Raw genomic sequence first — 13,209 nt, 5'->3', positions numbered from 1 at the left:
ATTATGATTATTTCATTTTATAATACAACGCGTCCGCGTCTCCCTTTCGCGAATCCTGTCATCCGCATCGAACACATCTCGTCTCTCGTCTTTATTTAACAGCAAACTAATTTGTTTTGTGATTGAATATCGACCGGTGGGGAAACCCCGATGTTTCTTTCTTCTTTGACGAAGCCACGCGACTCCGTCCGACAAAGAAAAGTTATTAAAAATTCCATTTTAACGATTTCAATAATAAGTATAGTTAAAAGTGTTGTGGCGGGCATCGAGTCGTGCTGTATCTGTGGTAACCGAATTAGAGCTAATGGAGTGGCATATTGCCGTAGTGATCCTCATGGCAACGTAGGGTCGTGTCCACCCTAGCTTATTAGGGGGTCGAATCGGAAATAAATGCATCCGATGTAAAAATAAAAATTGCGAGTTATTTCATAAGAGAATGAAACGTAATTGAATTTTATTCAACATTTCACTTAAAACGGATCGAAACACGGCAGCTTCTCAACCCATCAAATGCAAATTTAAATATTTCCCGTTTGTTATTTTTATTCGACGAAACTCCGGAATGCGGAATATGATACTGTTATTTCAGACTCACGGTGCTGAACAAATTGCGATGTTTTCAAAGCTGATGTAGGATAATGAGTGCGCGCTGTTATAAGGAGAAAGACCCGATTTAAATCGACTTAAACAAGCAAATATTTTTCAAAACATTGCCATCCTTCCCTTTATTAAGCAGCATATTTTGAGGCTTTCCGACAGGGGCTACGTGCCAGTTTAATCATATATCCACAATACAAATAAAACCGTTCAACCCTTATATGTTATAAATCACTCAATGAGAGGGTCGGATGCCGTGCCAACCATTCTTCTTTATTAACTTACTAGTTTAAGCTACTACAATGCACGCCGTTTCGATTTTTAAGCGTTCGAACGATGACAGATTATTGCGAGCAACGTTTTCATAAATCGAAATAAAATAACAAACTGATAAAAGTGACGGTTTGACTAAAACAGCTTTGACAACGACAGTTCCAATTCGAGAAATGATAACGCTTTTTACAAACAAATGAGGAGATTTTAAATTAATGACTCGGAGCGGCTTTGCTCGAAATTGTGCAGTTTACAAATTGTGTGTGTGCGGCCAATAATATTCTCCCACAAAAAACAACACTTTTTTATTACAACAAACTGGCTCCAAAAGTTAATTTATTTTATTTTGTTGTTCTGTTGACCACAATTGAGCCATCTTGTCAGAGTTCCACTTTCGTTGGACAAAGCTGTTATCTAGCCCCAAGTTTTGAAATCAATAAGCAGTTGGCAAAGATTTGTTTCTCGTGATCAGCTTTGGTGAGAATTACAAAGTTGTGTCAGAATCCTTGTCCTCGGACATATTGTTGTGAGTTTGTTCACAACTTGTCAAAAACAGTGCCAATACAGTGTCCTGGAACCCCGGGCGCCGACTACATGGGTGTAGGGCGAATGCACCTATTGAAATTTTTTAATGGGTGCCGAACACACAACAATATACTTTTGCTTAAGGTACAAAAAATAATAATAATAACTCTTAATAATATTTGGAATTTAATATTTATTCAAAACTTTATTTAGTAACATTGCATTCCTTAAAATCACTTTTAATTCAAAGATGTCTTAAATTTTCTATTATTCATTTTTCCACCTCCAGAAAATGAATCAAACTCATGGTTTATCTGATTGTAATTTGTTTTTTCATTAAGCTTTTCAGTGATTTCTTATTATCTCAAATACTTTTTTTTGGTGATTTTTGAAAGACTATACCTCAAAAAAAAAATGGTCAATGGTCGTATTTAGATTTAAAAAATACATTTTTAAGCTCCAAGTTTTTACTTTTAAGATCTTTTGGCAAAAAATTTCTGAGCTACGGTTATGATTACGCAATTCTAAGAAATAATACAAGAAAAAAATTTGTAATTTTTTATATTTTTTTTTTAGTCCACGAACTTGGGGAAATTTTTATTAGTTAAATCAATGCATGGAACGGACAGCTTCTTCATTCAGCTTCAATTTGTTTTTTTATGTTCTCTTTACGTCATTTGTCGCTGAGATATTTGACTTTTTAATAAAAAAGCATCTTTTTGTCTTTCATCAACTATATCTCAGCAACCAATAACCGCACAGAGAATGGAAGGATAGTTTAAAAAACTGGAATAAATTGTCTACAAGGTGTTTTTGCACTTTTTTTTAATTTTTTCACTTACAACATTGATTTAAAGAAAAGAGAAAAAAGTAACTTTTTTTGTTGTTTTAGTAAATCTACCACGTATTTATAAATATTGATGGGGAGACTAATGTGTCTAGGTTTTCTGATAACTTAATGTGCGCCCAATACCTCTAAATTTTTAAATCGATTCATCAAATTGATCTAAGTTTTACAAAAGAATTAATTGTTTCTGAACATTGTGTAATCTTCATCAAAATGAAAAACAAATATTTTTTATAGGCAAACGTCAGAAAAATGACGCTTTTGTGACTAATTGACACAAGTAAAAGTTTTACCTTTCAGACATGGAGTAAAAACACTGTTTTTTGCTTAAGAGTTTTTAACTTTTACTTGACACTTACTTTGACATTTACCAATGTTGTCTCTTTCTTGTCTTTTTCGCTGCTTCAGCATTTTCTGGAGGTACAGTGTAGATTATCAGCATTCGATATTTTGCACCATAAACTACACTAGTTATTCACCAATTAAATCAATCAACACAAATTCCGAAACTGACGCGTGATAAAAATAGTATGATAAAATAGTATGTATACGTAATGTGTAAACAATCACTTTTACTCCTAATAACATAATATACTATTTGTTCACTTACAATATTGCATGTTAAATTTGAAACAAAAGTATATATTGGAAGAAATCAAAAAAAAATTTTGAAAATTTGTTAAAAATCAAAAACAATACTGACCAATTTTTGAGACTATTTATTAGCTTTTTTTGCATACCCTAATTTTACTCATCTCAAATTAATTGCATTAATTAAAAGTTGATGTACCCAATCTGTATTCAGCACTCGATTTACGAACATTCAACATTTCAAAAAAGTTATTTTTTTTTTTTCAAATTCAGTAATGTACCTATATATTATTTTTTTAAATGTCCTATACGAAAAATTATATTGTTTTTGAATGTTCTAAATATTCGTAATAGTTTTCATTCTCAAGTGCTGCAAGTTCCACCAATATATCTGAAAAGAAACTTTTTATGTTATTTGTATTGCTTAAAGAAAATATGAAAAGTCGGCGCCTATGCCTGGAACAAGGCCCATTTCGTGTTGCAGAAGTAATTCCAGGTGTGTGTATTTTAAGCATCACCGGGTCGTCCATCAGGCACAAGAACCCCAGCAATTTTTAATCTTCTAGTCGGGTGGTTCTCGACATTGCATATCCCCGCACAAGAATTGTTTTCCTTCCTTAGATTGTTCTCAATGTTCGAACATACGCTTGGCTGGCACGTTTTTTCCCTCATCTTGTTGTTTTCTATTCAGCAGTCGCGCGGTGCTCTTTCAAATATTCCAGATACGACAAACAATAGCCATTTCAGTTTCACGCGAACTTATTTTACAATTTCATTCGGATTGTTATTTTTGTATTCCCGACGCGTCGGAAAAAATTTTCTGCTTTAAAACGAGACACTTATTAAAGTTGACACTTTACCCGACGTCATGCCGCTTTTATTATTACACAAGGTGTGCAAATTAGCATACATATTTGTTTCACGCGATGTCGGAATAATTCCATCGAACGCCCTGTATAAGCCTGTTGATTTTTCTTGTGTTCGCCCCTCCGGCGAGTATAAACTGCATTTCAATTAGATGATACAAGTAATGAAATTTTATAGTGCGCCCCGCTCGCTGCTACATTCTTTGTGCATTACAGCAGTCGACTTGAGCTAACATATAGGGTGGTGAAATTGGTAAATTCGTAACGCTAACACCATTAGACCGTGGGGCGGGATGGGGGCGCAAATTGCAATAGGCCGCCGGATAAACTGACTCCACAGTGCGTATCCCAGATTGACTCATGCGGGGGCTAATATCGAGCGAAAGAAGAGGTGAATTTTCGCGCGAGATCGACTCGAATCAATCATTCATCACGGCATTAAAATTAAAACATGACGGCGAAGAGGAGAGGAGCCCGATGCCGTATCTGCGGAAGGCAGCTCAAGTGATGAAACATGGCTATAAGTGAGATATATTGTAATGGAGGAAGTCCGTCATTACTCAACACTCGCCTCGAGTCGCGCATCATTTATTAAATCTCACTAACTCAGACACGAATTTTCTTGTAAGGACTGCGATACAACACAGCCAAGAAAACGCTAAATTACAACATTTGGGGAGTCTACACCAAGAAGGGCCAATAAAGCACAATAAATTCCACCAATAAACAAAATAAAACGGTACAGTGCAACAATCGCTTTGGATTTGGTTTTTGCTGTTTTTTTCTTTAATTTATATTTATTATTTGTCGGGAGTGTACTCATACGAACCCAGAAGTTTGAAATCTAAAACTTTAAACATTTATAATATGTTTTTTAAGATCATGTTAAGAAAACAAGCTTAAAAAAAGTACAAAAATAGTGAGAAAGCTACCGCATTTATTGCTTCCCAATTTCCTCAATGTAGCTCTTAAAACCATCATCTGTAAAGTTTAATTTTGTGAAAAATGAACTGACAGTTTTTCTTTAAATTCCTATAAAACAAGGTTCTAAAAATTGCAAAAAGAAAATTCAAAGTAACCTTTTGCTTCCTACAAATTAACAATAATGTCAGCACAGTAATCATTTCTTCCCTACATGTAAGGATAGTGTTAGAATTTTCAGAAAATAATAACACCACCCAATATTTTTTTAATGTGATTTTTAATGTAAGTTATACGAAAATAGTTTTTTTTAGATTCTATCGTAAAAATTGTCTATTAAACATAGAAATTAATTAGATGACAAAAGAAATTAATTTATTCAATGAACAAAGACAGTGTTGAAAGATGTAACATTCTTTTTTTGTAGAGCGTTTTAACTTGTCTTATCAGAAACCATAGCTGGATCCCATCTCCCTTGGAACCTTTTTCTTTGCTCGTCACTAACGGCACCCTTTGTACTTAGGAATTTTTTTTTAATGAAAATAGAGAAAATGAATTTTAGGTGACATCCTACATCCCATGTTGCAATAATTCCTAATTAATTCTTTTACAATTTCTTTGTAACCATCGGCTTTTTTGTTGCTTAAGACGTAGCTTATTACATTTTTAAAGGACCTGTGATTCAACTTCTTTGCAAAATGAGGATCTATTTCAATGCTTTTAATTTGCGGCCTAAATTTGAGCTTGGCGTCACTTAATTTCGGATAAATTTATCTAAGTCTCACTTTCTCTATCCAAAGATTTGACAAATTTTTTTACTAGTATGTTTATGTATTGCATTTTTTATGTGATTATGTTTTGAGAATGACATTTTGTTTTGTTGATTAAAATGTGTACAGTTGTAATTTTTAGATCATAGCTTCTGTATATAAAAAACATTTTTGTGATACTTTATAGTACGTTGCCACCTGAAAAAGTTAAAAATTGTGCAGAACTCAAAAACAAAAGAAAGTGCAAAAAATTCTATTCTTGAGAAACATCACATTTTTATAGTTCATACTTTATAATTAATCAATTAGTTTTTTTGAAAATCAATAGTTTAAGCACAAAACGTTTGGTTTCATACTTTCTGTTTACCTAGTACATACATAGTGTTTTAAATTTAAAATAAAAGTCAGTTTTTTAATTTTTTACTCCAGTTTTTTGTCAAGATGTAATATTTACTCTACCGCAGGTCGAAAACTTAATAAAATGAAAACTTTTTGATATATCTTCTACAGAACCGTTTTTACTCAATGATTACTTCATAGTGATGCTGATTAAAAAAAAGTTTTGCGTTGCTTTTTTACAATTTTGTGCCGAAAGCCCTGCAGCATATTTTCGATTTCATTTAAAAAGGGGCGAAACAAATAACATTGCGTGTTGGGGCACTCAAAAAGTGAACAAATTCCGTGTTTTGGGGTTACCCGGAGTCTCCTCGCTGCGGCAAGGTTCGGATGTTACAGCATCTGTCGCCCGCCAAACTCCTCGATACAGCTCGTTTCTGTCTCCCGGAACCTCTCGCAACAACGTTCCGGAGTCACATATGCTTATCATCGAAATCATATCTGAATCTCAGCATGCCTGTGCCCGGTTGCAGTCGCGCCTCTCCGATATCTCCACTGTATCTCAAATTACATCAATTCGGGATCAATATCGGTGTAGCAGCCCAGCGAATTGATGAAGAGGCGCACATCCGCCGTCTCTTTGTACTCAACAGAGCTGCTGTCACGAGAAAATACGGCCATTCGAGGCTCACAGCCGACGGGAACCGGCGTTATTGCGTTACTGACGGAGTTTTTTTCAAGTGGCGAATCGAATTTTTACACCGAACGAAAAAACGAGAATTTTACACAACAATATCCAGTTTATTTAGCTTCAAAAAAGCTAAAAGCTACCGAAAATAGATTTGGGGGTCAGAGAATGACCCCGGAAAAAGCGACGATGCGCTCTCTACTCGCAAAAATATATTTTTTAATTAATTCCGGTAGACATTTTCATCACCGGCTACAATGGAATTCATTTACAAATTGAATTTTTTTCTAGTTTATTACCTAACTTAATACGTCAGGAAACATCGCTAGAATAATCTGTCAAACAACCTGTTTAAGGGAAAAGGGGATGAAACAGCTGCAAGTTGAGGCGAATCCAACCCTTAGTTATGCAAATAAGTGACCAAATCACCAAATAACTGATTGAATATTAAATTTTGAGAAAATTTGAAAGAAACTCTTTTTGCTTTCGAATTCGCTGCTTCTCATATTCAAAGTTCCTCATTTGCTGTTTCAATAGCCGACTCACGAGACATTATGTGGTAACACAGACGAGTATTTTGCGTTTAATAAAACCAACTTTCTTTTCCCTGATACGGAAAAATTGTCTATATATAATGTATAGTCGTTTTTTCAATTTCCTTATCCCAGATTAAACCAAATATTTTTATTAGTTTTGTTGGCATAAAACGGAAATTAAATTCATTTTACAAATCCAAATGACAAGGGCTTGGTTTTTGTAAAAAAAAATACTCTAGTTCTGTTTTCGTCCCGATTTCCGATGAAAACGTTTCGAAAAATTCGAGGAGTTGATTGATGAGTTGTCATTTCTTTCGACTATTGATTTTTTGCTAACCGACAACTTGTGGCAATCCAATAAGTGAAAAAGGGGGATGGGAAATCAATACTAGGTGTATAATAGGGTTGAGTGGCGCCGGTGTCGGAATAATTCAAAATTTTCGTCGAGACATTTATAATCTACTAATTAACTCAGTTCTTATTTACATAATTGTTGCATTTCAGAGCGACAGACTTCCATGTTGTTGAATTTTTGATCGTTGCGAAATTAGCACCGGATTCAATTATACCGATCGTGATTTGTCGGATGGCGTGCTATTATATCTGGTCCATTCAGCATTAATTAATCTGATATCGGGCCGAACGACGGTTTGCAAGGTGGCTTTAGCAGAAAACATAAAGCTTGAGTGGCAGATTTTGCGCTAAGCTCTACGCCGAAGAGCTCCAATTCTCGGGGGTATCGGCCACTCGCGGATACACGTGTCATTTCAGATCGAATTTTCATAATGGACGCATTGCAACGTTTCAGCTTTTTCCTGCAACAAAAAGCTTCGCACAATATGATAGCAACAAATTTACGAAAATTTTACACAAATGCCGATAACTTCTTGCAGGAATCTGAAACACGTCTTCTTCCATAAATTTTGCTGATTGCAAAGCACATATTTAGGGTTTAAAATTAAAAATATTGTATTAATGAAGCTTTTTTGACACAGCAGAAAATGAAAACTTTTGTTTTCTTATTGGCTTTTCTTAAAAAAAATCATGTTAATTTTCTGCAACTTTTTGGCTTTTCAAAGCTTTAGTCCAAATTTGTAATTTTTTGAAGCACATTTCCGATTCTATTAAAAAGGGCAAAACAAATCACGTTGCGTGTTGACACACTCAAAAAGTTAAGCGCCAATCAGCTTTCCTCCCCTTCTGGTGGGCGCTCGAATTATTTATTTTTTAATTTGTAGTAAATTCCTGCGAGAGCTTTTTGGGTGAAACACCGGAGTCAAAGCTTTCATTGACTTGTTGACAAGTCTCCCAAGAAGATAACCACTCATAAATGCCCCTCCGTCCATAAAAGCTCCCCTCAAAAGCTCCGCCAGTAAAGGGTCTTAATAAATCACCTTTTTTAATTTATTTTTTGTGAGAAAATAAAAACGGAAAGAATATGTGTGTGGGGTCGGAAAGTGGTGTCTTTTCGTCTTCTCCCCTAATGAATCGTGGCAATTAGGTCCGGTAAGTGTGCGCGTGATTGATGAATTTTTTCAATTTGTATGTAAAACATGATTGAAACCGAAACACATCCATTTCCGGTAGATACCGATCGGTGTAGTTTCCGGAGGATGAAAAATGGCCTCTTGGTGGCACAATGGGGTTGAAATTCGCATGTTTAGCGGCCGTTTTCGATAAGGCGTTTTCCAGTGCCGGCTTCAGAGTACATGATGCAGGTGACTGAGGTGACGGCGACAGATAGGGTGAGGGCGAGGGTGCGCTTGCGCCGGCCGCTATCGAGTTCACCCCGAACTGCGACAACCCCACTTCGTCGCAAACTGTTGAGCAGTGCGTGTCTTGCGATGTTATCGGCTCCGCGTCATGTTAACACACCAGCTCGAATTTAATTACTGTTTTATTAATTCACAACGGCGATAACGCGTTAGATCCCGATTTGGATGGGTGTGATGGTGATGTGACAGTGAAACGGCCACAATGGATAGCTACGGGCCGAGGCCGCCACCCCTGCCGAGGAGGGTGCGAAACATATATGCGGAACCTTTTTCGCACGAGCCGAGGTAATAACCGTACGTTTTAATTACAAGACCGCAAAGTTTGCGCACTCCGGTAACAGCCTCTACGAAAGAGAAATTCGACACTCGAAACACGAGAAAACTTGCTCAGTATAAGTTTGATTTATTGACAGAAATAAAAATAAAATGGGATTTGATAAGTTTAATATTCCCCTAGCCTCTACGAACTGAAATTTTACAAAGTTTTCTTCAAAGTTTTACCAAAGGTTCAATTTGAAATTTATGTGACATTATTTCTTTTTTTATTTAAAATCTTTACTCGATTTATTGAGGGACGAAGTTTTTCCTGAATATTTTAAAAGTTTAACTCCTCTGATTTTGAATGTAGTTTAGAAGAAAATTGTTGCTGTATTTATGTTTTGAAAGAGGATTTGGCACGAAACCAACTCCTTAACTTCGAGAAAAATTGTGATTGCCACAATCAAATTTAAAATTTACAATAAAGTTTTTTTCTATTGAGCAATGAGTTTTATTTTCAAGATTTTGAAACAAAAAAAGTCATATTTTACCTCAGCAAAAATTTAATAAACACACTTTTGAAAAATAACGTATGAAACAAAAATTTAATCGTTGTGGATTTTGCAGGAAAAAATAACACAAAATTTTAAATTTTAAAGTAGAAAAAACTTATCATTTATTTGTAAACAACAAATGAAAACTGTTATTTTATTGATTTGGTGGAAATGAAAAATATCAAGTAGGAATTTGCCAAATTAAAACAAAATGAATTTCAAATAGAAATGCTAAATAATTTGCAGATAACACTAACAGTTAAAATTAAGAAAGAAATTAAAGATCAATAACAAATGTGCTCAAAACACGTTTATTGACAAGACAAGTAAATATAAGAATTTTTTTTTGATTAGTAACTGTAAAAACTAAATTTTAATTATTTAAATTTTTAAATGGAAATGAAACTAACAAAAAATATAAAAGTAAACTTTGAAAATTTAACAATATCCGTTTCCTCATTTTTTTATACCTACTAATGCTCAGTCATTAATTATTACAAAGAAAATAATTGTTAAAACACAGGTAGATACAATAAATATTTTATTATTTTGTATTCAGCTTTTTAAATTTACCTGATTACTAAGTTATTGATCTGCTTGACTGCACAAACAGAAACTGTATTACAAATATTTATTTCACAAAATCTGATAAGAAACAAGCGAGCTTTTAAAAAATCTATAGCAGAAAAAGCAATTAGTTTTATTAAAATTTTACATAACAAAAGCTGAAATATTTTTATTGTTGTCTTTTTTTAAAATATGAACATGGAGATCTGTCTTAATTGTTTTTCAAAATTGTTATAAAAATTTTCATTATCTCAGAATAAAGATATTCAATTTGAAATTTAACAGCATTATTTTAGCGCCACGTAAATGTTATATCTTTTAAATTCACTTTTGTAAAAGTCGTTTATTTTTCGATTCCTTTAATTTCCTGAAAAAAAAAACATTAAAAAAAACACTTCATTGGAGTCGCTAAGCGAGTTATAACCTTAGTAACTTCTAAAAATAACTCAAATGCTTCCTGTGTCAGGGGTTAAATCACGATTTTTTTCCCGAGATTTGTTATAAAGCCACTCCCTTAGCTATACAAACCGAAACATACCCGCAATCTGATTAAAACCTGCTAAATAATGATTATTATCTCTGAAATTAGTTATAATTATGCAAATCCGGTATTTATTTTATGAGTGATCCGTAGTTTCGGCTTTGCTTATCATCTATGCATTACTATTTCTCTTATTACGAATTTCATTGATCCTGTATTACACACGGGATCCGCTTTGTAGAAATGATTGACACTAATTGGAAGCGCCAAGTTTAATTGTCTCCCGAGTGCCGCCTAATAAATCATCTCACTCTACACCAAGAAACAAAAATATTTTTGGCCCGTGTCGTAATTGCTTTGTTTATAATTCAATCATGGATCGCATTTTTTCAGTATCGATACTGTTTCGGGGCGGATTAATTAAATTCACCCCGAAAATTGTTAGTCTATTAACGCACTGTTTGAAAGCGGCTCAGGGACGGAATTGGAATCGAACGATGCTCAAGAAGTACCGATTTAAATTGCAAAATGGCAACCTTGCGCTAAAATAAGGGGGTTCTTGCTTTTTGCTCCGTCATGAATAGAAATGGAGCTTTAAGGGGGCGCGGAAAATGATTGCTGGAGAAACATGTGCGGAAGGGGGCTGGTCATTGCATTTCGGCGGTTTTAGAACGGATGGAAAGCGAAGTGAAGCGGAAAAAGGCCGGAAGTGGTTTCAAGGTTAATGGACAAGCGGCATTAAAGAAATTTTCCTAAAAATCCTTACAGAAAATTTGCCTTTTTTACTCAAATTCTAATGTCATAAAAATTAGATGTATTGCCCTTGCATTTTACTACGAAGCTGACTTAAGTTGTAAATTATTCAGTGAAATCTCTTGTTAACTTGTAATTTTAGCAGAATTGTGTATTACAAACTAATATTAATCAAATACTTTTCGTAATTATAGTAAAATAAAAACATTTTTCACCTCACGGCGTTTTAATCTAATTTAAATTTTTTGTTTTACTATTAGGTTTTAAGGTATTTTTTTATAAACTAAAGTTGTTAAAAAACGAGTATCATTACGTACGATCCTCTCTACCTATATCAACTTGTTTGCTATTAGTTTTGTTTTTGTAAGCTTTTAATTAACTTACAAAGTTATGGATAAAGCAAGAAAAGATAAAGGATTGTACAAAAATCAATAAAATAAAAAAATCAAGAGGTTCTCTAAAACAAAAATTAAAAAAATTCAATAATCAAATTTAAAAATCAAAAAAGTTCAAAAATCAAAGAAATTCAAAACCAAAACAAAAATAAAAAACAATTTAAAAATTCAAAAATCAAGAAAATTAACACTTAATGATTTCACAGAACAGTGAGTAAAGATTAAAAAGTAAAAAAAAATAGTATATAAAAAAGGGATTTTTTTAAAAGTGTACTAAAAAGTAAAACATATTTTTTATTGTCAGAGAAGAACATTTGCTTACACCTTAAAATCATCTTAAAATTTATAAAAGCCTTGGGAGCGGTTATAACATTACGGCTAACGGCTTCTGAAAGAAAATAAATATTTTTTACTTTTTAAGCACATTTTTTTAATAAAAGCTTATTTTTTAAAAACATTTATTTATATATTTTTTCATAGTACCTATGTATATTTCCTTCTAAAAAATATCTCAAGACAAAATAAGCAAAATTGTAGATTATCGAGAGAGTAAATATAAAGTAAGTATACTAGGAAGTAGATAAAAAAAAATACTACTAAAAGAAAAAACATGCTGTTTAAAAATTGATGAAATTTTTGACACTGAATGTTGCTTGAAATATTCTTTCTTTTTCCATTTCCACAATTTTTGAATAAAATATGGATAATAAAAAAAAATATTCGCTACAGTATATTGTTATAACGACTTTTATTTTGTATTTTACCACCAAATACATGTTTTTTTCAATTATTTATACAACATACAACATTATAAACTGATATGAGTGCAAAATATTTTATTTACAGAAGCCTAATTTTTTATTAAAGATTCTGCAATATCGATCCTGTAATTTCCCCTCTATCAAAACTTTCCTTTGTCTCGCAACTTTCATCAGACTGTCACCGGTCGAAGAGGTCGTCGGCATCCGGCCCCAGTTCATATTTTTCATTTTTGGCGAAAAACTAATTAAAACTAACGAGCTTTCCGAACAAACTACACACCGTCTCCTAACTAATCATTTAATTAACACGGACGCTAATTAAAACCCTGTCAAAAGATTTCCTTCCAATAAGAAAACGCGAAAGTGATTCTCGTGGCGCGTTGGCAATTTTTCTGTGTAACTAAACAATGCTCTCAGTTGATAACTCTGCATTACATTGCTTTCCGCGTCATTTAACGCAGTAATAAAATTGCCATGTAATGTCTTATAGATTAAGTTCAAATTTCGAATAAAGCTATATAAATGTAAATTCGATGGCAGTCGCTGAAGGTGTTGCCGGCTTTAATCCATCAATTTATCTACAAGTAAGATTGAACGAAAGTAATTACCGGTGATATTTTTATACTCGCGGCTGTAAAAATTACATTTTACAGCCCCCTAGCCACTTGAAACTTTGATTCGGGACGATAAACGCGCCCGTTGTTTGTTCCTATAT

At 33.5% G+C, this 13,209-nt stretch overlaps 1 protein-coding gene across 4 annotated transcripts in view; it reads left to right on the top strand.

Annotated features, from left to right (window-relative positions):
• LOC123005990 (teneurin-a) overlaps positions 1 to 13,209 on the top strand; it is a 63,186-nt gene that overhangs the window by 23,383 nt on the left and 26,594 nt on the right. For 2 of the 4 annotated variants that reach the window (XM_044400106.1, XM_044400104.1), the window contains exon 1: positions 8,774 to 9,010. The exons of the other annotated variants lie outside the window; for them this stretch is intronic. In XM_044400106.1, the coding sequence (XP_044256041.1) occupies positions 8,928 to 9,010 (83 nt within the window). In that variant the 5' untranslated portion in view covers positions 8,774 to 8,927. Of the gene's footprint in view, positions 1 to 8,773; positions 9,011 to 13,209 lie in introns of those variants that run through there. 4 annotated transcript variants of the gene reach the window in all.

Source organism: Tribolium madens, unplaced genomic scaffold (genome assembly GCF_015345945.1).
Source record: "Tribolium madens isolate multiple individuals breed KSU strain unplaced genomic scaffold, Tmad_KSU_1.1 Scaffold_20;HRSCAF=117;Tcas5.2_LG4, whole genome shotgun sequence".
In the NCBI taxonomy this organism is placed as follows: domain Eukaryota; kingdom Metazoa; phylum Arthropoda; class Insecta; order Coleoptera; family Tenebrionidae; genus Tribolium; species Tribolium madens.
This window is presented reverse-complemented; position numbering and strand designations above follow the sequence as displayed.